General features: G+C 42.4%; 1 protein-coding gene across 1 annotated transcript in view; it reads right to left on the reverse strand.

Moving 5' to 3' along the window:
* The window catches only part of TRAPPC9 (trafficking protein particle complex 9), a 586,383-nt gene that overhangs the window by 90,687 nt on the left and 468,867 nt on the right, over nt 1-26,829 (reverse strand). Inside the window, exon 19 of the mRNA XM_021706983.1 lies at nt 17,260-17,370. Within this exon, the coding sequence (XP_021562658.1) occupies nt 17,260-17,370 (111 nt within the window). The remainder of the gene's footprint in view (nt 1-17,259; nt 17,371-26,829) is intronic.

Here is a 26,829-nt window from a genome sequence, read left to right on the forward strand (position 1 = left end):
CAAAATCATGAATTTCGCTGCAAACCTGGATGGAACTAGAGTCTATAATACTGAGTGACCTCTCACAAAAACAAAAATCCAAATATCACATGTTCTCACTCATATAATGGACCTTGAACATCCAATGCAATACTATGAGAAAATGATGGATGGTACTGGGAAACTATGGGGGGGAGGGGGATGGGATTAACAGTAGCAAATATCTGTCGGGGGATGGGAAAACACTTCTTATCTACAGGGTGCCTGAATGAAACGTCATTGTACACCTAACCCTTAACTGTACCCCACAAAACCATAATAAAAAATACTGATTAATGAAAAAAATAATAATAATAAAAATAAATAAATAAATAAAACTCAGCATCACTGCTCCAGGAATGAGACAGGGCACATTCCATTGGACACTTTCCACCCCGGGGTGACCTATATGCCCTCCCCTGGGTGCTCCCACATCCTGTGCTCTTCTGTAGTGTAGCCTGTCCTTCCCCTCAGACTTAGAGCTCTTGAAACCACTGTCCTTTTCATGTCCGTATCTCCAGTGCCTGGCACATGGGGTGACTCCCAGTGGGAACTGGATCCATAGTGGGGATGAACAAGTGAACAAAGTGCGTGGAACTCACCACAGTGGGCGTCCTATAGCACTGGTTCAAATCCTGCCTTGGACACATCCCAGCAGTGCCACCTGGGGCAAGATGCTTTATCTCACCAAGTCTCAGTCTCCTCGATTGGCAAGTAGGGTTATGATAAGGATCACAGAGGTGACATGATAGGTTGGAAACGCTTCTGCTGATGCTGGGGGGTTATAAAATGTGAACTTGTGGAGTACGAAAGTGTAAGCAAATGGTCAGTGCAGAAAGCCTTGGAGTACTCTTTCTCCTCCAGTGCCAACAGGCACAAAAACTCTGGATGCCAAAAAAAGTTCTCCTCTGACATAGTTGATTTTACTGTGTCTATCTTGGGCAAGTTCCAGCAACTAATAGGTCTTCTGAGTTCATGTAACTTCACAAAGACTTTCGGAACTAACACAAAATAAATAACTCCATTATGTCAGCCTCATTTCACTTTGGTTTTGCCACCAACAGTTCTAATAGGCAAGCACTCTGCTCTACGGCACTGCCTTGTTATCCAAGTTCCTAGCCAGGTTGCAACACTGGAGTATTTCTTTCATTATGTGAAAAATGTTGTGTAAGCCACAGTCCAAGGAAAGATACAGTGATCTGTCTTGGCCATACACAGTGTGCTCATAAACCACAGCATGCTTTCTACAAGACCCTCACACCGGGAGAGGAAAGGCTTCAGACTGGCTTCAGCCTTGCCCATCCACTCAGGCCCATGCCCAGGGACCAACTTGCCCAAGCTCAAGCTATCCTCACAGTGCAGATGAGCATGCCAACCCTCCTCTTCCTACTCTTTCTCCAACCCACAGTGGGATTTCAGTCCCATTCCTAGGCTGAAGAGCATTGTGTAAGGATGAAGGGACCAGTCCCCTAAACCAAGGAAACAGATGCCAGCTCGGTCCAAACAGAAGGAGGCCATAGATGGAGTCCAGGTCCCAGCTCTACTACCAGAAGCTAGTCACACCAGCAGCCTCTCTGAGCATTACGACCTGCTTCTGGGAACTGAAGAACTCTTGGGCCCTGTGCTGTTCAGGGTTTCACTGGCATGACAAATGATTTACATGTGAGACTCCCGAAAGTTATGGAGCCTGGAACATAAGAGGCATTGGAGGCCTAAAGAATGGACAGGAAGGAGAGGATATAGGAAAGGGCAGAAAAGAGGGAAGGGAGGAAGCCAGATCCAGATGGGGCGAACCAGGTCCCGGCAGCCTAAGAACCCTTCTGGCACTCAAGAGAGAGGTCTATCTTCATGCAGCATGCCCATTCTCAGGAAACAGGAGAGGCGCTCAGCTCCTCTCTCCCTTCCCCTAAGGTCTCACTCACAGGAGGGAAGAGAATAAAAGAGTCAGATTTTCTAGATGCCTTGTAGGTTATAATCAGCTCTACTTAGATTTTCTCATGGGACCTAACAGAGGCCCCAGCTTGCTGGACTGGACCTAAATGGCAAGCCCAAGTCCAGACAACAAGGTGGTGGCAGAAATGAAGTCAGAGGCCTGACCTGCAAGGCCCAGCCCAATGCTCTTTGTTCAGGATCATAGCAAGGCCTTTCTGGTGTGGCCAGCTGAACCTGAAAGGACAGAGCCACATGGTTGGACAGCCTCTGCCTACTGTGGGCTCCACCCCATCCCAGCTTCAACTCCTGCCTTTCCTGAGTGAGTGAAGAGCAATACCACCCACCCAGAGGCCCAAACCAGGATCTTTCTTTTCTTCTCTAGACCCTACACCCATGAACCACACCAAGTCTTCCTCCCACCCAAGGATCTCTGGAATTGGCCTCTTATCTCCACAAAGCAGCACCCCCAGGCCTAGCCACTGTGACTCACCTTTAGACCAGGTCCCGGGCCCCTACTGACTGTCACACCTTCCAGGCACTTCCTAAAAAGTCAATCTGATGGCATCACTCTCCTGCCCTCTCATGACCACCCTTTGTCCCCACAAGAGACCCGGCTTTGACCTTGGCTCACAGGCCCTGTTGCCTCCCCAGCCTTACCTCACTCTGAACAGCCTCCAGTGTCTGAAACCCAGGATACTTCCCTCCCTGACGTGCTGGCCTGGCACAGGTTGTCCTCTCTACCTAAGCACTCCCCCACCCAAATTACTCTCTATCTGTCCAGCTCCTTCTGGCCTGCCCTCACACCCTCTGCAAGGATGGATGTTCTTTTTCCCCCCAACCTTGAACCCAGTGCTTTCTACCTAGAGAATTATGCCTTCTTCTCAGCTGTCTCACCAGCACACCTGGCAAGATAGCATTTATTTAATAAATGGAATAAATAGTATGAAGGAATGCCAAGGTACCAGTTACATATTTTTAATTTTTAGCATAAAATAATGCACCCTACTGCCAACATGCCCTATTACCACCCCATCCCTATGCCCCTCATACCACTGCCAAAGCTTGGGGGAGAATTTGGCAATGCTCTGAAAGGACAAATACCTTAGTCTCGCTCAGCTTACAGAACACCCATGTCACAACTCTGAGGTGGGGGTGAGCCCAAAACTGACACTCAAAGTGGTGGTTTTCTACATAAAAGCAACATTTTAGACTTGTTTTTACCAAAATGTCCCCATAGGAATAGGTTAAAATAAAGATGATAAAAAGCATCACATTTTAGGAGGTCCCAGGACTATAGGAGCATACAGAACACCCTTTGTTCTCCTGTAAGTGTATCCTTCTGGACAGATACACTACAAAACTCCACTCCCATCGGCAGACCACTTAGGAAAAGGCACTCCTTCCTCCTATCCAGCACAGTGTCCTGACAGAGCAAGGTTTTAGACTCCCCAGGACACCTATAACTCACACAAGGTACAACTTGGGCCTCACAGATCAGTCCTGGCTAAACCCACAGCAAAATGGATCACAAATGCTGTGATCAAAGCATTTTCTATCTGTACCACAGTCAAACTTCAGGGACCCCTCGAGTAACAGAAAGAATGACAACTTCAGACCCCAGAGAATTTCTACAAAACAACATGGAGGATGCAAAAAAAAAAAAAGGGACATTTTTTTTCACTGCCAAAATGCTTACAAATAAAGCAGAGAGGGGAAAAGAGCAAAGTTCAAATTTTCCATGGCTGACATTCAGTCCTGCCCCTGGCCAAGGTCTCCTCCGCATCCATATGGTCAGCACTAAGGCCCAGTTGCTCCTTTCCCCCAACTGACTAACTCTGAAAGGATACAACCAGTTTCTCATTCCCACCTCCAGCTTATCCTATGGAGTAAGGGGAGGAGAAAGAACAGTGTCAACAATCAGAGCACAGTTGGAATAAAAAGCCACGATATTTGTAAGACAAATGTTTCTATAGTAAGAAAAAGTTGCTTTAGTTATTGTACACCTGCATAGACATTTATCAAGCTCGTATCGCATGAACAGAGATGAAGCCAGTGTAGACCGTGGCTTTCAGGCACCCATCCAAGAGGATTGGTGTAAGATGAAGCATCAGAGCATGTGGCCACATGTCTCCAGATGGCAGGATGGCCACATGCTGGCAGTTCCTGGAGAGTCCAGGTGTAGGCCTGCTGTCCCTACAAAATTACTTCTGTTATCATTGTCTCCATTTCTTTCTCAAAGATTTCCGGGACTGGATGAAATTCATATGGGCATGTCACCTTCCAGCCTCACTCTGCTCTTGCAGTGACCATGAGCAACTGATAAATGTCCGAAAAAGTTTAAATGGTATACTGATAAGAGGGGACATTAATGTGAATAAAAATCATTGAGAAATTTCTGTGAAACTGGAAAGTACCAAAGGAAATAAAGTGGTTTCCTGTTGCTGACACAGACAGTTGAAGGCACTGATGAACCCACACTCATTTGAGCAGTACCAGGTGCAAAGCAAATCAAGGTACCAAGAAAGGCCTTCCTTGTCCAAGAGCCCACCAGTCTTCAGGACCTTTTGGGAGGTTTGCAGATGCTGTGGGAGGACCAGGTGCCGAAACTACCCCAGCAACCTTCTTGAAGATCCACTCCTCAATGTGGAGAATACACCAGGCCCTCCAAGGCACTGCCATCCCTCCTGAGTCCCTGCTAACCTCTCCATACACCCTGCAGGCCACCCAGGAGGCAGTAATAATCCATAAGGACAAAGAGCACATGAGCAACAGCTGAGCAACAAAGAAAGGGTTGGGAGGTGGGGGAGAACTGCTTTATCTTTCCATAATCATCCACCAGTTAGGCTTCCAAGCCACACAGACACTCGGACCACGCACCTTTCACTAGAGGCCAACAGAAACAAGTACTGCCTGAATTGAGACTTTCTACCAAACTGCATGGGAATGAGTCCCCAGATGTGAATACAGTTCTGAGAGTAGGACTTGAGATGGGTGCCGGTGACTTTGTCAGCCTGGATTGCATTCCTTTGTGTTTCTCAAACACACTGGTTCTCAAACCTCACTGAGTATCAGGAGCATCTGCAGGGTTTTTGAAAGTGCAAACTGGCCCCACCCCAGAGTACGTCTGGATGGGTACCAAGGATCTGTATTTCTAGCAAGTTCCCAAGTAGTGGTACCACTGCTGGTCCAGGGTCCACACTTTGAGAAACACGGCTGTAAAAACAGGAGGATTTCAAGCCAGCAGTGAGGTGGTCACTTATGCTGAAGATGGAAAATGGAAAAATGGATAAATCCCAAAAGACAAAGACCAAGGCAAAGGCATCTTCTTTTAAAAATCTCCTACAAAGCCTCCATTTAAAAATATAATAAAGATCAGTCTCCCTCAAACTGGCATCCAAGACTCTTTAATATTTGGCCCAGTCAAGTAGACCCCTCACCTCCCCACACTCCCACATTAGCACCATGCAATGTCGCCCAGCCCACGGGACACACCATCATTCCCTGAGACAACCTCTCCCTTGTCTTCACCTTGCTCAGGGGCCCCAGCTCTGCCAATGCCCATCATCTCTTCACAACACCTGTCAGCCCATCCTTCAAGGTCCACATCAGCTGCTATCTTCCTGACAAGTGTCTTCAGAAAACAACCCTCAAATTTATGGCCAACTGATTTGAGACAAAGGCAGTAAATCTATCCAGTGGAGGAAAAGACAGTTTTTAACAGATGGTGCTGGAAGAAATGGATATCCATATGCAACAAAAAACAGCTTTTACCTCATATCAGATACAAAAAACAATTGGCTCAAAACCGATTACAGACCTAAATGTAAAATCTAAAACTACAAAACATCTCGAAGAAAACATAGAATAAAATATATGTGACCTCAGACTATGCAAAAGTTTCTTAGGTATGATACCACAAGTACAATCTATTTTTTTAAATTGATCAATTGTACTTTATCAAAATTTAAAACTTCTGCTCATCATTAATGGAAAAAAAAAATCACAGACTAAGAAAAAATATTTCCAATTCATATATCTGACAAAGAGCTTCCAATCACAAAGTATGAAGAACTCTTTTGACTCAATATCTGGGTTAGACACTTCACCAAAAGACATCTGTAAATGGCTCATGAGCACCTGAGAAGACGCTCACCTTAAGCCAGTGGGAAAGATGAACCAAAGTCACAATGAGATTCCAAGATCTCAAGCTTGTGGGAGTCTGGCAGTGAGGACTTAGCTGCCACCCCAGCTCCCTTCACTGTCTGTGGTGTCACTGGCATCAGAGCCAGCTACACATGGCACATGGAAGGCGAGGACAATGCCCGCTCAGCTTTGTTTCTCTGAGAGGAGCAGCGTGGGGGAGGCTGGGGGCGGGACATGCAGGGTTCTCAGGACAAACTGCTCTGGGTGTGAATTAGAGCATGTCAGAACTAAACCAGCTGTGTGACCAAGCCACGCTCTACCTCCCCAAGCACCACTGAGTTGTCTGTCAGACGGAGACAATATCCCTTGCCCTAAAAAACATAAAAAAATGACTAGCTTAAGTTGTCATTAGAGGAAGCAGCATAATGGGTGACAAGCATACACAAATGCTGCTCAAGCTAATTGGTGCTAGAAAGTTCCAGACATCCTGAACTTAACTTTTCCCTACTCTCTCCCACCCCAGAAAACAAGGGCCAGTAGATCGCTTGAGGATGCTGTTGCTTCCTTGGTGGCCACAGCCCGTCCTGCCCTGCCATACCCAGAGCAACTTGCCCTCAGCTCCAGAGCTGCATCAGCCTCCGGAAGTTCCTGGGAGATCTCCAAATCCTGTCGGGCCTCTGAGAACCCTGACCGTTGCCAGGCCTGCCCCAATTTCTCTTCCTGGGCAGCTGCTGTGCCTTAATTAACTGATGAGCACGATGATCTAGGGCTGAGGACATACAGGAAACGGCTTCACATCTTCCTCTGATCATTTCCCAATCTCAAGACAGTGAAGTGCTTTTGTATTTTGATTTGAGCTATGAAGGAGAAGTGTGAGGGGGTTTCTTAATGTTCACAGACTCACTGAGGAAGAAAAGGCTTGTGAGTGCTAGGCACAGGTATAATAACCCATGCCAGGTAGGGGAAGGTAAGGGAACACAATCTAATAAAATGGCTCCAACACAAAACTGATAAACACACAGTGCCTGCAATAGAGATTCACAACAGAATCTATGAAGTAGCTTTAAAAAAAAATCACTGCACACACTCAAGCCTCTAGCTCCTACTACTAATTTAATGAGGAGTAAAGAACAAGAAAGAAGTCAAAGAAACAAGTCAAACACCACCATGGGCATGCAACTGGCAAAATATCCAACGGTGGGACCTAGTTAATTCAATAAAAAATTTGCAGGAGAAAAAGAGACAAACATGAAATCTACAGATTAAAAATGAAGTTGAGATATATCAATTTCTTGAATTCTGATTCAAATAAATGTTAAGAAATATGACACCGAGACAACTGAAAATTTAAATATCAACTGGATATTTGTTGATAATGAGAAACTATTCACTTTGAAGCATAATGTAATCTTGTGATTTTTAAAAAGAGCTCCAGTATTAAATATTAAAATATTTACAGATTAAATAACATGATTTGTTGTATTTGCTTCAAAATAAAATGGGGAAGTGGGTAGAGAAGAGATGAGAAAGATCAACCATGAATTGCTACTTGTAAAAGCTGGCTGATGAGTACATGGGGGTTCATTACACCTAGATGGCACCTTTTGTATATTTGAAATCTCTATAATAAAGTTGCTAACTAAAAGAATGCACAGCAACAGCTCGTGTGTCTATGACATGCCACCATCTGCAATGCCCCTTCACTCTGGCAGCTTCACAGAAGTTGGCCAGTCCCAAGACTCTTACTCCCCATTGGACAGATGAGGAGTTAAACTTCAGAGAGAGGTTGAAGAAAGGCCGAGAACTCCCGAGAACCAGCAGAGCTGGAACCATGACACACATCTCTATTCAGCCCAGGACACTCTCTTCTATCCACAAGTCACTTTCCTGACAGACAGGAAGAAATGCTTGACTGCCCAGAGATGTGGATGGGCTTCACCTGAGAGATCCAACTGTGGGGCTCAGCAGCCAGACTTCAGTCCCCAGGAAGGGAATAGCAAGTTCTAGTTCCCAGACCAACTGGAGCACTGTGGTTGAGGGAAAACTGGGCTTGGGGATTTGAAAAATAAGATCTGACCAGAATGTAAGCACCAAAGAAAACATAAGACTGATGTCAGTGCTTGTTATCCCTTTCTGGTGAACTGAAGGTTAAACACCACCCTGTTCTTCTGAAAATCTGAGTCAGGCATGGCTTAAGAACTGGGGATGGGAATGGGAATGACAGCCTGCAGTGAAGAGTGCTCTAGTGGGCCCTCCTTCCCTAGGGAGGAGGGGGCCACTGGGAATGGCCAGACTCTGCAGCAGAGCTACTGCAAACTCACTCATCCACTCACCAGCCAAACATTCCCTCAACACCAACATGTGCTGGATGGAGGATCAAGGTGGAAGAATATGCAGAGATGAACAAGATACAGATGCTGCTCTGGCAAGAACTCACAATCTGGCACTGTGGCACCACCCTTGGCTATGTTGGTCACCAGGGGAGATTAAATATCCTCATGCCCAAGTTGCACCAACCAATCCAGTCAGAATGCTGGTGGGGGTGGGGGCAGAGAACAGGTATTCATTCTTTTTGAAGATCTCCTGGTAATTACAATACACGGCAATGTTTGGGAATCTCTTGTCTGGCAAGAGCAAGAATTCAAGATAGAAAACAAGAAACCCCATCCAAGAGATTCACAGCATTCAGAAGAGCAAGATGTCACCTCTCACAGGAAGACCAGTGGACACAAGTCAGAGCCAGCCTGAAGCAGAGCTTAAAGGAAAAGAAGAAACTTGGCTGATGTGCAAGTTACATAGTGTTGACGCTTCTGTGCACAGCCTGGGATGTGAGGGCCTGAGACCCTGTGGATCACACTTCTGTTTTGCCCACAGTTCCCTGTTGGGCTCTACACATGGGACACCAGCAGGAGGCCTTGACTACAGGAAGAAGAGAGCACTTGCTCTCTCTAGGGACTTCCCATTGCTCCCTGAGGGTTTGCTATCTGTGATTCCTGTGGGTACACCCCAGAAACATCACACCTCACCTCCAAGACCCCAGGTGCCCCTTCCTCAGAGGGTTAGCTATCAGTTCCATGTCCCCACCCCCAAACTTCTATTTTTAATAATTTCACCCTCTTGCCTGGATCCCAGCCTGAAGTGCAGTGCCTTTCTCTGTAGCCGCTATGTAACTGGAGGCCTCCATGTTTTCTTCCACTCACCCAGAAACCTAGCTACCAACTTCATGACTCTGGCACAATGTTTGATACCAAATCCTCTCTTTTAAACAACTGGCATGGTTTCTCACTCCTGATAGATGAGATCTTTTTCTGCCTCAACTAAACACTGCTGAGAAGCCAGGCAAATTCGTCCCCAAATAACAATGAATTACTTGAACAAAAATCTGGTCCAATCGTGTCCACAAAAAGCAGACAGAAGCCCTGAAATGCCTGTCCTTCACACAGGTCATGACATGCTCCAGTCATGGGACCTGGAAGTGGGGACAGTTTTGGAATTATAATAAAGGGGTACAGAAAGCACCACCATCACCAATTCCTGAGCACCTACTATGCATCAGGCATGCTGCTAGGTATCTGATGTGGATTAACATTACTATTTCTAACAGCCCGTAGGACACGAATATTGCTATTTTAAAGAAAAGCACTCGAAAGTACTATGAGGCCAGGTGCCATGCCCAAGACAATTAAGGTGGCTGAGGGCAGAGCTGAGCCTGCAAAGGATTCTGTGCGGCCCCAGGCCGTGCTCCTTCTTCCTTCAGTGAGTGAGCAGCTGAAAGGAGTGTGCAGACTCGGGAGGGTCATGTGAAGACAAGCCACCTGCTCCACGCCTCCTACAAGCTAGGAAGGCCTCCAGACATGTCCCCTCCAGAAAAGTCACTCAAGAACAACGGAGGCCAAAAACCAGGAGAAAAACCTCCTAAAGAAGGTTTCTGAGGTACAGTGTATGGAAACCCAATCAAGTCATCCTATTTTTCTTTTCTCACAAAAAGAAAAGAATTTCTCCTGTCATCTGAGTCAGCAAACTACTGCATCTTCCAAAGTATTGAATTTCTCTAATCAAATTGCTTCTCTAGGCTGAACTCTAACATTTCTTCTTTCTGCCTATTAATCATTAGGAGGCTCCTATTGACTCAAGAGCCATCTGGGTTTCTATTAGGAAAACTTTTAAAACTGCTAATTAGCAGAGAAGCAGTGGGGGACAGGCAGAGACAGTTCTGGACAGGGCATTGGAAGTCCTGGGTTCTAACAGCCCTCTTCCAAGAGCCTCAGTTTCCCCCACAACAAACTGAAGGGATAAGAGCAAATCAAGATCCATTCTCCTTGTTTCTGGAATCTACATTTCTGAAAGACTCTCCCATTTCCCTTTCAGATTAAAAAATAAGGCACATAGAAAATTTTTTTTAAAGTCATCTATAACTCAAATTTCAGAAAGGAACATGGAAGGACTGAGAAAAGATAAAATATTACCAATAGGGTTAAGTAACAACTAGAATAAAACTGGGCTCTTCGCAATAAAGTATCACTTTGATGATTCACTGGAATGTTTGAAGGAATTAAGAAGCAAAAAGTTAGAGACAATTGAGGGGTAGAGCCAGATATTTGGGTTTGGGGGCTGTTCATGGCTGTGACAAACAGCAATGTGTGACAACATCATAGACCCCAGGAGATGGGACTGCAAGAAATCACAGTCTCAACATCTTCCAGCAGTTTCGGAGAACCCCAAGTTGTAGATTGCTCATAGAGCTTTTCGCTGTCACTCTTGCACCAAAGCCACTGTGATCTGTGCAGGTGTACTAGCAAGACAAACGACAGAGCGGATCCACCCGGTTCCTCACAGCAATAAGTCTCTCCAACGATGACGGTGTTTTTGGATGCTTAGATTCCAGGTCCTCTGGCTTCTCTGAACGCAGTGCCTCTGCAGCGAGGGGGAAGTAGAACAACACCGGGTTTCTTGAAGCGTGTAATGAGATAACATCTATTACCATAAATTATAAAGAGATTTATGCACAAATGAGGGTTGTCATGAAATTTAATTTCAATGGTTTTATAATTAAACAAAAAACACAATAATTATCATATCTTAATTTTCCAGTAAATTTGCTGCTGCCGACACTGTACTTTCCTAAGAAAGTTTATGCTGTTTCACTCAGAAAAGCCTTCTACTGTTTCCGGTCATCCTTTGAAATTGGCTGAGGAGGAAAGCCCAAATCTGCAGGATACAGCCTAAACAAATGTGGATAACTCCTGCAGAGAAGCACATGGTGATGAACAGGAGTGTCTGGCACTTAGCAGCCAAGTTCCAGTTCCAGTTGATTGCATACCCCTTAGCAAGGCTTGACTTCTTCTCATAGAGCAAAATGGGCGCAAAGCCCATACCCTGTAGAATCACTACAAGGGTTAGAGAAGCTAAGATGTGAAAGCAGAGTCTCGCATGACACCATCCTGGAACAGAAATGAAAGCTCACACAGGCCTCCAGCCACACAACTGGGGACAGCATTTTGAATGTCATAACGGATGGTGCTAGGCCCAGGAAATACAATTGTTAACCACCAGTCATCACAAATCATGTTCAGCAAAAGTAAACAAATGGTCCTTGATTACAGAACTGATGCATCAAGTATGTCACAGAAACTCACAAACTGAGAGAGGAGTCACTCATTTCCAAAGAACCTTTTAAAAAACAGATCAGCAAGGTGAAAAGTACCATCTATACCCATTTGCTTAAATATTCTATTTTAAATTATAAGATTAAAAAGATATCTCTAAGAAATACAGTGATAAAGTGGTATTTCTAATTTTTAAAAACCAGAATAAGTGGGAAACTGCCAGGAGAAGGGAGGTGGGCTTGGCAGTTGAAGGAAACTGCCAGGGGAGGGAGGGACACACCTCATCAACAAGGGTACTTGCATAAGGAACATTTGTATACCTAACCTTGAATTGTACCCCACATCTTTAAAATTAAAAAAAAGAAACAAAATGTTTAAACAGAAAAAAATGTTTTAAAAATACCAGAATATTCAGTCATGAGCAATGTCTCCATACTATACACATACCCCTCCCTCCATTACACTGCTCCTCCTGCCTGCACGGCTTTCACCTTGCACTCTGGCCCTAGCTAACTTCTGCTCATCTGTCACGTTCCTCCCAAACTTCTAGTGTTAAAACTCTATGCCCCAAGATGACTAGATTAGAAAGCGAGGCCTTAGGAGGTGTTTAGCCCATAAGAATGGAGCCCTCATGACTGGGATTAGTGTTCTTATAAAGAGGCTCAAGAAAACACCCCTGTCCCTTCCACTACGTGAGGTCACAGCGCGAAGGCTCCATCTATGAACCAGAAAGTGGGTCCTCACCAGACACAGATTCTGCCAAGTCTTGATCTTGACTTACAGCCTTCACAACTGTGATCAATAAATGTCTGTGGCTTATAAGTCACCCACTCTATGGTATTTTGCTACAGCAGCCCAGCAGTTCCATACCAACATCACCTCCACCAGAAAGCCTTCCTAGCTGGCCTTCCCAGCCCAGTGTGGGTTGAGTGCCTTCCTAGGTGCTTTCGATACTCCTCACACTGTATAACAACTTGTTTTTGAGTTTCCTTCAGCACCACAATACAACATTTGTGAAAGCATATGCAGTACCACATTACTCATCGTCTTCACTTCTGGCAGGGCCTGGCACCTGATAGACACACATGAAATACTTGTTGAATGAACAAATAAACACCCTGGAAGCCAATGACACAGTCTGCTCCTCTGCTTCAACCTTTCTTCTGTTGGCTGGAGTTGGATTTTACAACGCCGAACACAACTTACAACTGACCAAAGGCTGCACAGAGCACAATGAGGGGAAATCAGCAGAATCTGCCACCGCTTCCCCCACCCTGTCCCAGCCTCTAGCGCACCATCCCAAGTTTAGCTTGAGCATCATCTCCTCTTCGCATGTGGTACAAAGCATGACCTTGCATCGGACAGATGTGGTTCCCATTAAGTGACTCTGATCAGCTTACTCAGTTTGCTTAACTATAAAATGAGGACGAGAACCTCCCATGAGGATGTCATAAGGAATAAATGTGATTTCACATGGGATGTACTCAGTAAATATTATTTCCATGCTCTGTCCCCCCATGAAGCATGGTACTCCTCCTTTATGCTACAGGGGATACATTTCTATCCATAGCTCTTGCACTGGGCAAAAGGAGATCATGTGATTCTACCAGGAAAGAGGGGAAGAAACAGGCATCACAAATATCTAACTGGGTTGGTCTCTCTTAGATTGAAGACCACCCCCCCCCCCCCGAATGCCTGCAAACAGCAGCAACAATGCCACTTAATTCCAGGAATATAGCTCTTCCATTAAGACTAGACGGTGCCTTCTCCAGAAGAAAGAGCACTGTGCATCCACCTACTTCCTAGGTAGCAGTAAGAGCATTGCATGCTATTCCTGCTGGTAAAGAGATGAAGTTAGAGTCTGAGCACCAACCACTACTGCCTCTGCCTATGAGCAGTGCCTGTCCTCTTCCCCACTTCAGAGGGTAAAGCTGAGACGGGGGAAGCTTCTTTGGGATCTAGAAAAGTCTGAGGAATGGCATGGACGGCTGGTCATGGAACCATGGAACAGCACAGATAGGGGTCGAGCTCAGGACTCTGGGTAGGAAATGGGCACTGAGAAGACAGAGCCTAGAGGTACAGGGCCCACATTCTAGGCTAAGATCTGTAAGGTGCTTCCCAGTGTTGCTATATAAGATACGACCACCTCCATTTCCTTCACCTGAACTGCTCCATGAACCAAAGAACTGTGAACCCCTCCATGGAGGCAGAGCATGCATCTGACTCTGGCAAGGCGAAAAAGGTTTGGGAAAAGAAAGGGAAGTGCTTCTCTACATTCCAGGCCTAAGGGTTCAAACCTCCCAAACAGGAACTCACAGCAGAGTCACCTTGGGTTAGCAGGTGTCCTCAGCAGTGGGGACACTGGGGAGAGTGCCTAAGATGACTTATCAGATAAAGGTAATGTCACAACCTCTGGCTTACCCACCACTCTCAACCCCACCCAGGACAGTGAGATACCCTTGTCAGGCAGAAAAGGTGGAGCCATTGAAGCTGTGTTAGACACTTGTCACACTGCTGTGACTTCCCAGCTGGGAGGAGGCTTTATTTATTCATCTCAGCACTCCTAAAGCCTGATGCATGGTTTACCACATAGCAAATTCTTGAAGTATCAATATTTATTGAATGAATATTTTATGAATGAATAAAAGAATGTGTGAGTTAGGAGCATTCAGGAATGAGAATTTGAGCAAAAAGCTTAATAAAGAAAAAGACTGAAGCACAAGACTATTATGATTATCTGCAACTAGGATTGTTAATATCATCATCCTTCCATTGCCAAGAATGAGTCAAGCATACCATACAGGACTATATTTTTAAGTGTTTTATATTGTTGTCATAGGAAGGCCAGATTTATGGATCTTGGGCTACATCAAAGCATCTAGACAAGAAAAGCAAGACAGAGGGCTGACAGTTCCCTACACAATTATGGAGAATAGCACTGGACCAGCACTGCCAGTAGCTTGGACCCCAAAGGGTGCAATCAACACCCTCTGAAAGCACCTGTCCTTACCCTTAGGAGCCTGAGACACCACATTCAGTCATGGCTCATGCACGTGGAAGAATACAGGAGTCCCATGCACATATCTATGTCCACATGGCAAGTTCTTTCCAGAGGACGAGAACAAGGTGATCTTGAGGAGTGTTTTCTGGCTTCTCTCAAAGTAAGGCCATAAATGCCCCCCATGCCATTGGATCTCTAGCTTCCAGCTATCCATCCAAACAGGTCCTGCTACAGGGTTGCAGGGCCTGATTTGACATTCATGTATATCATTAACAATAATGACATTAAATATGAATACCCTGGAAGCCACCTCATAGTGAGTGCATTAGCATGGAAATGAATAAAGTAGCATATTTACACAATGAAATATTAATAGCAGTCAAAATGAAAGAACCAGATTTATATTTAGCTCCAAAGAATAATGCTAATCTTAAAGGTTTTAAAAGGACATATGTGATGTGGAAGGGCTGTCAGTTTAAAAAAACTTTCAAAATAACATCTGGCTGTAGAAAAATGTATACACAATAGAAGCAGTAAATATGTATAGGAATGATACCATCACCTCCAAGACAGAAATTACCCTGAAGAGGAAGGAGAGAGAAAAGAAGATAGGATAAGGTAGGTAGTGGAGGAGGATTTAGTTATTTTTTTCTTTTGCTTATTTTTCTCAACATTTTCTTATGAAAGGTTTCAAATATAAAGCTGAAAACTTTACATAGTGAACACCATGCATGCACACTGAGAGATGCTACTATTAACATTGTACTATATTTGCGTTAGCACCCATCTCCCCATCCATTAATATATCTGATATTTTATGCAATTCAAAGACTATTGCAGACATCACACACTGACCTCAAATCCTCCAGTGTGCATATCGTTAACTAGAGTTCAACTTTTTTTTACCTTTTTTCTTTTGATATAAACTGACACATCATGAAACACACAAATCTCCACTGAATATCTACTGAGTTTTAACAAAAGTATACACCTGTGTGGCCCAAACCTCCACTAAGTTGTACAACATGACCATCACCTACAAAATTCCTGTATGTCCTTTTCCAATCAAACCTCATCCCAGCCTCTCCAAAGAGAGCCAATGCTCTGACTTTTTCCATCATAGATTGGTTTTGCTTATAGTAGGATTTCGTATAAATGGAATATGCCCTTTTGGGTAAGGCTCCTTTCACATAGCATAATGTATCTGAGATTCACCCTTGTTGTGTGTATGAGCAATTTGTTCATTTTTTGTTGCAGAGTACTGTTCCATTAGTAAGAAAATACCACTATTTCTTTGTCCATTCTCCTGTAATGCCCACTTGTGCTCTTTCTATTTTTTTCCTAGGAACATTTTTGTATAGGTCTTTTTGTGACCATAGTTTTATATTTTTCTTAAATAAATAACTAGGGTTGAAACAGCTGGGCAAAGTGTGTGTTTAGTTTTATAAGAAAGTGCTAGACCTTTCTCCAAAGTCACTGCACTATTTTATAGTCTCACCAACAAGGCATGAGCATTCCAGTTGCTTCAGATCTTGCAAACATTCAGTGCTGTTTTCTTAACTTGAACCATTCTGATGAATGTAAAGTGCTACCTCATTGTGGTTTGGAATTACATTTCTCTATTGACTGATAATGTCAATGTGCACTATTTTTAAAAACATTGTATTTCCTTTAAGTAAAAGAGCAAGAAACAGAAAGAGAGAGGCAGGGTCAGCAGGGATGGGTGGAGGTCTGGAGCAAAAGCAAAGTATTTATATTTATGCATGGGTGTGATAGGTTCTAAATTATTTTCTGTGTGTTTGAAGTTTTTTGCAATTAAAAATAAAAATATCATTCCATCTATAAACGTATGTCCTTAAAACCCAGGATGGGCTTGGAGGCACAGCTTCTGGGAATGGAAGGAGGCCCAGTGGGTAGCAGGGCAGGGGCCACTGAAGGGGCTCTGCCACCGAAGGACGGCATCTTCCCAAAGTTGCTGAGCTCTACCTGCCTCAGGGTCATGCCCTGGTGGCCCTGGCTTTGCTCCTAACCAGCTCTCACTTCTGTCTCAGCTCACCTCTGCTGGACCAGGGTGTCTCCTGAGGCTAATCTCGTAGTGCTCCCTCCCCTTACCCTCCATGGACTGGGCTTGAGTGACAGTGCTCCTCTCCCAAAAGTCTGAGCCTGGCCTGGTGTTCTGTAGTATTAACTCCTCAAAGGAATTCCTATTGATGTTGACATGCAGCTCCCAAATCAATGCCAAATATTTCCAAATACAGCTTTCTTAAGAGTTTAAAAGCAAAAGATGCCCAGATCCTTCAGTGTACTCAAATATGGTATCTGAAGGCACATGTTGCTGCTTCCTCAGATGGACACTATCTGGTTTTACCTACTTTATACTTGGTTGTAATTTGAAACCACTCCAGATCCTTTTACCAAACGTGAGTAGTTACTACAATATCTCTGAAAGGGAGACAAGAATACCCATCCTCTGAGATCCCAATTTCTACAACCTCCCACATGGGGTGATGAGAGCAGAGAGGAGGCCTATGGCAGCATGTGGGGACATGGGGCACTTACCGCTGGCACTCGCCAGCATGCAGGATGAGCTCTTCATTGCTCCTGGCACTGACTGTCAGCTCGTGCTCTGTGGAGTTGAAGACATCCAGGAGCAGGTGGCACTGCCGGGTACTGTGTCGAAAGACAGAAGAAAGTTCAGAATCCTCCAATAGCCAAAGAGGAGCAACAGTGCCTTTTTCTCCTCTCCAAAGATTTTCCACTATGTAAGATGTGCACAGGAAAATTTATCAGAGTCAAATACCCCTGGACTCAGATGGTAACTGAGACTTGCAAACTCTAAGAAGTAGGTTTGAGCATCAGGTCCTCCTTGTTCCTGGAGACACAAGCTCACAACTCAATCATACTTTTTACAAACCAAGTGACTGGAAAGCTATTTGAGTTCTCCAAACCTCAGTATATGAAAAGGACTAGAATCCGGACCCTTAAGTGAGATCATTGATGGGGAAACACTAGGCATACAGTGCCACTCAGTAATGATATGTCCGAGTAGGAACTAGGCACTGGAGCATGAAAACTTGTATCCTAGGTGTCTATGTATACACATCAGCCATGAGCTTCTCATACAGGGACTCCTTCTTACTCCCCTTTAGAACTGTGGCAGATAATGTAGGTTTACTCGCCACTCATTTGAAACCTCTTCATCTCTATTTACTACAGAGTTAGAAAGTAAAATATTCAAGTTCCCATCACTCCTCACCAGAGGTAGTCCATGTGGCAAAGTTCTACCAATAAGACTTTGGGAATTTCCATCCCAAATAAAGAAGACAATGCCTTGAGAGGAGAAGACTTTTATCCCCCAGTCTCTCTCATTTTTTTCCTTCATTCCTAGAAATGACCTGGATGCCTTAGAAGCTCAGCAACCATTCAGGGACGATGAAGACAAAAACTACAGGCTACACATGACAGAGTAGGGGTCAGGAGGAGCCTGATGACATTCTTGAACATCTGTAGCAACCCCCACTGCTTCTCTCCCTCTAGACTTATTAGCTACATGTGCAAAATGAAAAAACCAACAACACACATGTCATTTGTGTTAGTCATCATTTGTTAGGTTTCCATTACAGTTGAATGCTTATCTAAAGCTAACACAGTATCTCAGATACCAAGTATCACAGCTAGCACATGACAGGTAATCAATAAATGTCTGTTGATCTAAACAGTACACCTGTACCCATGACAGGACAGACAGAGATGACAGCAACAGAGCAGAAGTCATTCTTCTTGGAGGAGAAGGATAAATAGTTTTTCATGGGGGAGGGGGGAACTCAGAGACCAAGATCTGTGCTCTGGGTCATTTTTAGCTTAGTGTGACTTCAGAAAATGTTCTTCCAAAAGACATTTGAATTCTCAAGTGTATTTCCCAAAGTGAAGACCAAGGCTTTGCTGTCTGTTAAAAGGAAGTCCAGTCAAAGGAAAAAGGAAGAAGGACTGGCACACACGGTGCTCCCAGGTTGCCCTTGCTTTGTGATTTTATCATGATATCCCTCTGAGGTAGTCTTTACTAGCTCTGTTGACAATGGGGAACGGGAGGCTCAGAGAAGACAAGCACACTGGTGTGATGCCCAAGACCCTAGATGTCAAGCTCAAAACTCTTGGCTTTTCATGGTAAATGAGGACCCTGTATTCCAAAGCAACACCTTTCCTTGGCTCTTTCTAGAGAAGGGAACTGAGGTGCAGAAGGGTACAGCGACATGCCCAGGACTCGTACACACACACACACACTTGTGCTCACGCATACAAACATTGTCAAAATGCCACAGGGCATCTTTGAGATATCAATTTTTCAGAATGTGGGTGTGTGACCTACTCTCCAAAGGCAAGGTAGAGAGCAGTGTTGCCATTTTTATCATGTACTACGGTGTCGACAAGATACTGCACATCATAGATGACAGTTCACATTGGTTAAGTCTGGGTTTTGGGGGTGGGATTGTCTTCCCCAGAGGTTTGGCACTTGGAAAATATTCATTAGCTCTGACAGCTGCCTACAAGAGGCCTCCTCACTCAGTTCATAGATAAATGAGTTTCCAAGAATGAAGATCTATTTCACCGTTGTCATAACTTCATGAAATCTTTAATCACAGCAAAATCTTTCATCAGAAAAGGGAACTCGTAAAACATTTATCAGAGGAGGAAAATTGAAGTGATTTTTAAAAGCCTGGAATAAAAGGTTCAAATATATGTTGTTTTCACTCACAGGATATAGCACTTAGAAAACTGCAGAGAAATGAACAGCATCAATACACAATACATTGTTGTCCTTTTTTTTCCCCTGACTCACTGTCTGAGTGTGGGGGCGTCTTGATCTAGTGTTTCTATTCCTTCTAATTGTTGACACTATGATATATTGGTGGATGTTGGCTTTCTGTTAGTCATAAATGAATTTCCTTTTCTAGACTGCAGTAGCATTTCGTGCCCACCATAATGTCATTTACTCTGTGTATCTATCCATATCACTTTGAATGATTTGCTTCAAGGGTTATGTTCTCTTTGCACATACGGTTTACTTTTAATTCTTGTTTGCTTTTTGTTTCTGTTTGTTTGTTTCTGGATCTATCTTTCTGAAGTATGAGAAAATCCAAGAAAGCTTCCTGGAAGAACTGAGATCACAGTAAGTCTCTGAGGGACAGATACATTTGTCTGGCTTAGAAGAGAGATGGAAACCCAAGTCCAGAAACATGGAGGAGCAGGATTATTTGGGAAATTTGGAGTCAAGTTGAGTAAGGGAGATCAGACTGTCAGGTAAAAAGGAAAAGCCCATTCTAGGCAAAGGAAGCAGTGTGTGTAAAACCACCTTGATAGAGTAAGTCCTCAGTCAAGAATTGGGGATGTTATTAATTAAATCATCTGATAAATATCTCCTGAGGCCCTCCCTACATGCCAGGTAGTGTTCCAAGCACTTGGGATATGAAAGTGAACCAGAAAGACAAGATCCCTGCTTTTGTGGATATTATGCTCTCTTGAGGGGGAGGAACAGGAAAGATGGAGAAGTTAAAAAATAAAAATCTGTCATTTTTTGTAAAATTAGAAAAAACAGGCTCAAAAAGATTGCTGAATAAAAGATAAAGATACACAATAACAGTCCCATATATAAACTAAAAATAGAATTACAAGATAAAATGTTTCAGAAAATAAATTTATAATAGCAATGCAGCCCACAATGCACATAAAAGTAAATCTAACAAAATATATGCAAGACATTTACGTAAAAAATTATAAAGTTTTATGAAACAGTATCAAAGAAGACAAATAAATGCAGAGATATACAGGTTGAATATCCCTTATCCAAATGCCTGGGACCAGATGTGTTTCAAATTTTGGAATATTCACATTATACTTACCAGTTAATTGTCCCAACCCCAAAATCTGAAATCCAAACTATCCCAGTGAGCATTTTCTTTGTACATCATGTTGGTGTTCAAAAAGTTTCAAACTCTGGACCATTTCAAGTTTCAGACTTTTGCATTTGGCATGCTCAACTTGAGTAATGTTCAAAGATGGAAAGACTAAATTTTTTTTTTAAGAGTCAGAGTCTCACTCTGTCACTCAGGCTGCAGTGCCCGGGTGCTGGGCAGCCACCGCAGCCTCGACCTGCTGGGCTCAGGAGATCCTTCCACCTCAGCCTTCCAAGCTGTAATGATGAAGACAGTGATACGAGGGTAATGGTGGATAAATACATTAATGGAAGAAAAGACAGTTCCAAAGCAGAATCATGACTATACAGGAAATAAAGATATGACTAAGACGTTGGTGTTAATTAATGAGGACAAGATTCATTGAATAGTGCTGGGACAAATGATTATATAGCTAGATTAAAAATTACATCCCTACCTGACGCTATAAACAAAAATAAATTCCAAATAGAATTAATATCTAACTAAATATAAAAAAGAATTTTATAAATCTTTAGAAAAAATATAGGTAAATAATTCATGACCTTGGAAAAGAGAAAAATTCTTCAAATAAGTTACAAGACATATAAATTATCAGAGAAAAGATTAAAATGTTTGGCTACTTTAAATTAAGAACTTGGTACAATGAAAAATATTAAAAACCAAAGCAAAGACAATCTTTGTTTTCAGTGTGTTGCAAAAACCTTTACACAAGTGGTAAACTGACAAAGGATTTGAATTCTGAATTGATATGAACTCCTATAAATTAATTTAAAAATTACCCAATAGAAAATGAAGCAAAGGACAAGAATCAACAATTTAAAATAGAAGAAACTAAATGGCTAATAAACAAGAATTTAAGCTCAATTCAACTCGTAGTTAGAGAAAAGGAAATAAAATCCTAAGATATTATTCCCTACCCACTCTACCTGAAATATTTAAAAAGTGTTCTGGTGCCAAGTACTGGTCAAGCTATAGATCAACAGGAAATATGGGAATTCTCATTCACTAGTAGTAAAAATATAAATTGGTACAACTCCTTCAGAGAGAAAATTGGAATAATCTAGTCAAGCTGTGGATGAGTACCCTTTGACCTAACAATTCCACTTACAGGAATATATCTTGGGTGAACTCAGAGTTTGGTAGAAGGACACATTTAAAAGTGGTCAATGCACCGGGCTCAGTGGCTCAGCCTGTAATCCTGCGCTTTGGGAGGCTGAGGTGAGTGGATTGCCTGAGCCCGCGGGTTTGAGACCCGCCTGAGCAACTTGGCGAGACCTCATCTCTACAATAAATCAAAAAATTAGCGAGGCGTAGTGGCACGCTCCTGTAGTTCAGCTACTTGGAAGGCTGAGGCGGAAGGATCACCGGAGCCCAGCGGGTGGAGGCTGCGGTGGCCGGGAGCGGCCACTGCACTCCAGTCTGGGTGACAGAGTGAGACTCCAACTCAAAAAAAATAAAAAAATTAAAAATAAAAAAAAATAAAAGTGGTCAATGCAACAATGTTTATAAAAGCAAGGAACAGCTTTTAACTAAGTATACATCAACTGGAGAGTAGATATAATCAAACAATGGTAAAGTTATAGATAAAAACCTATTCAGACATGAAAATTAATTTAAAAGAACTATATTCCTCACCACAGATAAATCTCATGTTAATAACAATGGGTAAATAAGTTGCAGAAAATACCACATAATATAAACATACAGTAAGTTTAAAAATATTTTTTAAAATACTGTGTATTGTTTATAAACATCTAATATAGAAGCAGTCATTCCCAGTAAAAGAGAAAGAGACATAGTGTCAAGAAATTCGAGTCTCAGCAGTATATTTTTCTTCTTTAAATTAAAAAAAAGAAAACATACTGTAGTGAAATATTAAAATTTGACAAGTCTGTGGGGTAGATAGGTTGGCACCCCCTAGACTTTTCTTTATGTTTCTTATACTTGAGATGTTTTTATAAAAAGCATTTTTTTAAGTCATTTAGAATATTGTCTTAGTCTCTGTTCCTCCAGAAAGCAGAGCCCAGGAAAAGAATTTGCACAGACCTAGAGTTTGGGGAAGAAATACGAAGAGAAGGGGAGTGTGAGCAGCATGAGACAGAGGTGAGAAGCCAACACCAGAGTGACTACTGACATGTGTTACTGAATGGATTACCCTGTGGGTGGATGAGGCTCAATCTTACTGGTCCCCTTGAGAAGTTGTGGGGACTGTAACTCAGAACTGTGCACCTGAGACACAGGAGAGAGAATAATTTCTCCACCATCTCTTGCCCTCATTAGTCAAGCTTTCTCCCAGAGCAGTCAGTTTTCTCACACTTCATGCATGTACAGTGTAGAATGGGTACCAATGGGCATTCAATCCCACAGTCTCCGAAAAGGCATTTAGACTATTCCAGAAAACAAGAGATGCTCAGCACAGATGAGATGAGGTGCTGTCAGGCTACACCTGCACAAATTTGGTTGCCAAGGCAATGGCTAGTATAAAAGTGGGCTACCATATAAGGCAGGGCACAAGACATGTATAAAATAAACATTTCTTAAAAATTAAGTGGGGAGGCTGAGGTGAGTGGATTGCCTGAGCCCACGGGTTCGAGACCCGCCTGGGCAGGCGAGACCTCATCTCTACAATAAATCAAAAAATCAGCCGGGCGTGGTAGCGCATGCCTGTAATTCCGGCTACTCGGAAGGCAGAGGCGGAAGGATCGCCGGAGCCCAGCAGGGCCAGGCTACGGTGGCCGGGACCGGCCACTGCACTCCAGTCTGGGTGACAGAGTGAGACTCCAACTCAAAAAAAAATAAAATTAAATTAAGTGAATCTCCTGACAACACAAACTGAGGTTTAAAAAATGACTTCAGATTTGATGGCAAAAAGGGCCTCCCTGAAGAAATGATGCTTTATTTGAAACTCAAATGTCAAGAAAGCAATCATGTGAAGGTCTCAGAGGAGAGCTTTCCAGAGAGAATGAGTAGTTGATGTAAAAATATTAAGGCACAGTGTGATCAAGAAACAGAACAAGCAAAGAAGAGAGTGGTGTAAGATTAATAATAAAGGAAAGGTCAGAGGAAAATATTCAGATTTTATTCTAAGCATGATGGGAAGCTATTTTGAGAGTTTTAAGTAGATGAGTGGCATGAATTGGTTTATGTTTAAAAAAAAAAAAAAGATGAGTTCCAATTCTGGAAAAGATAGAAAAAGTACAATCCAACCTGTCTCTCCTACTGAACACAACCATAAATCATTGATGGGCTGTATGGAGCTGAAGATGATTCGAAAAATAAATTGTAAGAAGGTGAATCAGACTAGGAGGCTAGAAAATGAAGCTGTTTTACACGTGCCATGAGCTCCAATTCATCCCATTACCACCTGATCTGAATGGGAAGAGAACCTGGAGCTCGGGGGTGTGCTCTGGGTATGCACGGAAAGAGTGTAGCCTCTCTTCCTGATTCTATGAGTGGGAGAGGGGCTAGAGAAAGTAGGGAATCCCTGGTTGTTGTGGGTTTTTTTCCTCTTCCCATTTTTTTTCCTCCATTTCTTTCAGTCCAGCCCATACACAGACCACAGGAAATAAAGTCATGATGGTAGTCATGGATGGATAGGCACACACAACCCCTAATATAAACCACCTCCCTGAACCAAGGAGCTGAGGTCCCCAATCCATGGGGCCAGTTCTCATCACTTGTATTTTCTTCTCTGTGCCTCTGGCCAATGAGTCCCACATGTAGACACACAGAGGAAAAAACTCAAACCCTGGGTTTGTAGAGACACATAGGGATGGAAAGTCTCCCAAGATTTCAGAAAAGAGAAAGATTAAGAGAGCAGATACAGTTATACATGATCTCTTGGGTTTACCATGGAGCTGAGCTTGAGAGAATCAGACCTTGAACAGAAAACAATGTGCTTGATAACTGAGCTCTAAGCAAGAATATCAAGTGGCATACATGGGGTTAATCCAAAGAGTACTGCAACTGCTTTGAAACCAGAACTGCAGCACAGCCCATAAGAGGCGCACCGGGACTATGCCTGCCCCCCCAATAACCTCTATGGCCTACCTGCTGAAGCAAATATAGCAACATTCTTCTCAGAATCCAAATAAGACCCCAATATTTCACATTATATTCAAAATGTTCAGTCTACAACCTAAAATAACCCAACATGGAAAGAACCAAGAAAATATTAACTCACAAGGGAAAAGTAAATCAATAAAAAACAACCTCAAGAAGACTGTCTTGTCAGAAAAAGACTTTAAACACATTCCGAGAAGTGAACACATTTGAAACAAGTGAAAAAATAGAAAATCACACCAAAGAAAGAGATGATATAAAGAAGAATGAAAGCAAAACTTTAGGAAGAAAACAGAAACTGAACTGAAAAATTCACCAGATGGTGAATTATCTTAGTAATTCAAAAGACAAGTACACAGAAAATCAGAAAGAATATAGAATAACAAACATATCATTGACTACCTAGATCTCAACAAGTAATCCAACCAAAAGTAGCAGAATACTCATACTTCCTAAGTGTATATGCAACATTTAGCAAGAACCATCTTCCAGGCCAAAAAAGAAAAAATAATCTAACAACTGTAAAAGAATAGAAATCAAACTTTTTTTGGATCAGAAAGGAATTAAACTAGTAAATGTGAAGATGGATTAATAAATTATCCAATGAAAAAAAATTAAACACTCCTGTGAGACAAGAGAACCACTAAAAGTCATGTCATAGGAGATCCAGAAACAAAGAAGAAAAATCTTGCAGCTTTTAAGAAATAATGATTGAAAAAAATCCCAAATGTGGCAAAAGACATAAACAGAATCAGGAAACTCTGCAAACCCCAAACAGTATCAAAAAAATCCTTGCCTAAAAACATAATCAGACTACAGAAAGCTAAGAAAAAGAAATAATCTGGAAAGCTGCCAGGATAAACAATGCATTCTATACAAAGGAAACAATGTTTTTAAAAAAAGTCAAAAGAATCCTCAGCAGAAACGTCAGAGGGCAAAGAAAGTGAATCATTTTTAAAGTGTTGAAAGAAGTGAGTCTATAGTTCTAGCTACTTGGAAGGCTGAGACAGAAGGATCATCTAAGACCAGCAGGCAGAGGCTGCGGTGGCCATGAGAGTGCCACTGTACTTCAGCCTGGGTGGCAAGAGTTTAAAAAAAACCAAAAAACTCAAAAGAAAAAAGTGTTGAAAGACAAGAGTCAAAAAAAAAAAAAAAAAAGAAAGTGTTGAAAGAATGTCAGCCCAGAAGTCTATGTCCAGTAAAAATATTCTTCAAGAATAAAAGTGGAATAAAGACATTCTCAGGTAAATGAAAATTAAGAAAGTCAGCCACTAGTCGAACTTCTTTTTTAAAAAAATGATAAAGAGAGGTCTTCAGATAAAAGAGAAATAATACAAGGAAACCTGGAACATTAGGAAAGAAAAAAGAGCAACAAAAATGGCAAGTATCTGGCTAAATGTTATTTCCTATTAAGTTATTTAAAAGATACATGATGACTAAAAAAATTATATCATTATCTGTGTTTACGATGTATGTAGATGTAATATGTTATGCAACTACAACATGGGGGAGATGAGAAGATAAAAGAATCTATATTGTCTGGGGATTCCACATTCTACCAAATGATAAAATATTATTTCTAAGTCAACTGTGAAAAGCTAAAATTGCCTGTTACTCCCTAGAGCAAACACTAAAACAACTATGTAAAAAGATAAAGATAAAAGCTCAGTATATAAATTAAAATGCTTTAAAAAATCAAATAATTAAAAAAAGAAAACAGGAAAGGAGAAACAGAACAATAAACAACAACAGCAAACCAAGTGAATAAGCAATAAACAAACAAAAAGTAGACATAAATCCAAACATATCAAGAATTCATTAAATGTAAATGACCTAAACATTCAAATTAGCAGACAGAGATGGTCAGAATCAATTTTTTAAAAAAACACCCAAATGTTTACCATCTACAATAAATTCACTTTAAATATGATAATAAAGATATATTAAAAATAAGAGAATAGAGCCGGGCTCCATGGCTCAGCCTGTAATCCCGCGCCTTTGGGAGGCTGAGGTGAGTGGATTGCCTGAGCCCGCGGGTTCGAGACCCGCCTGGGCAGCGAGGCCTCATCTCTACAATAAATAAAAAAATCAGCCAGGCGTGGTAGCACATGCCTGT

Source organism: Carlito syrichta, unplaced genomic scaffold (genome assembly GCF_000164805.1).
Source record: "Carlito syrichta isolate Samal-C Ts95f unplaced genomic scaffold, Tarsius_syrichta-2.0.1 Scaffold316275, whole genome shotgun sequence".
Lineage (NCBI taxonomy): Eukaryota > Metazoa > Chordata > Mammalia > Primates > Tarsiidae > Carlito > Carlito syrichta.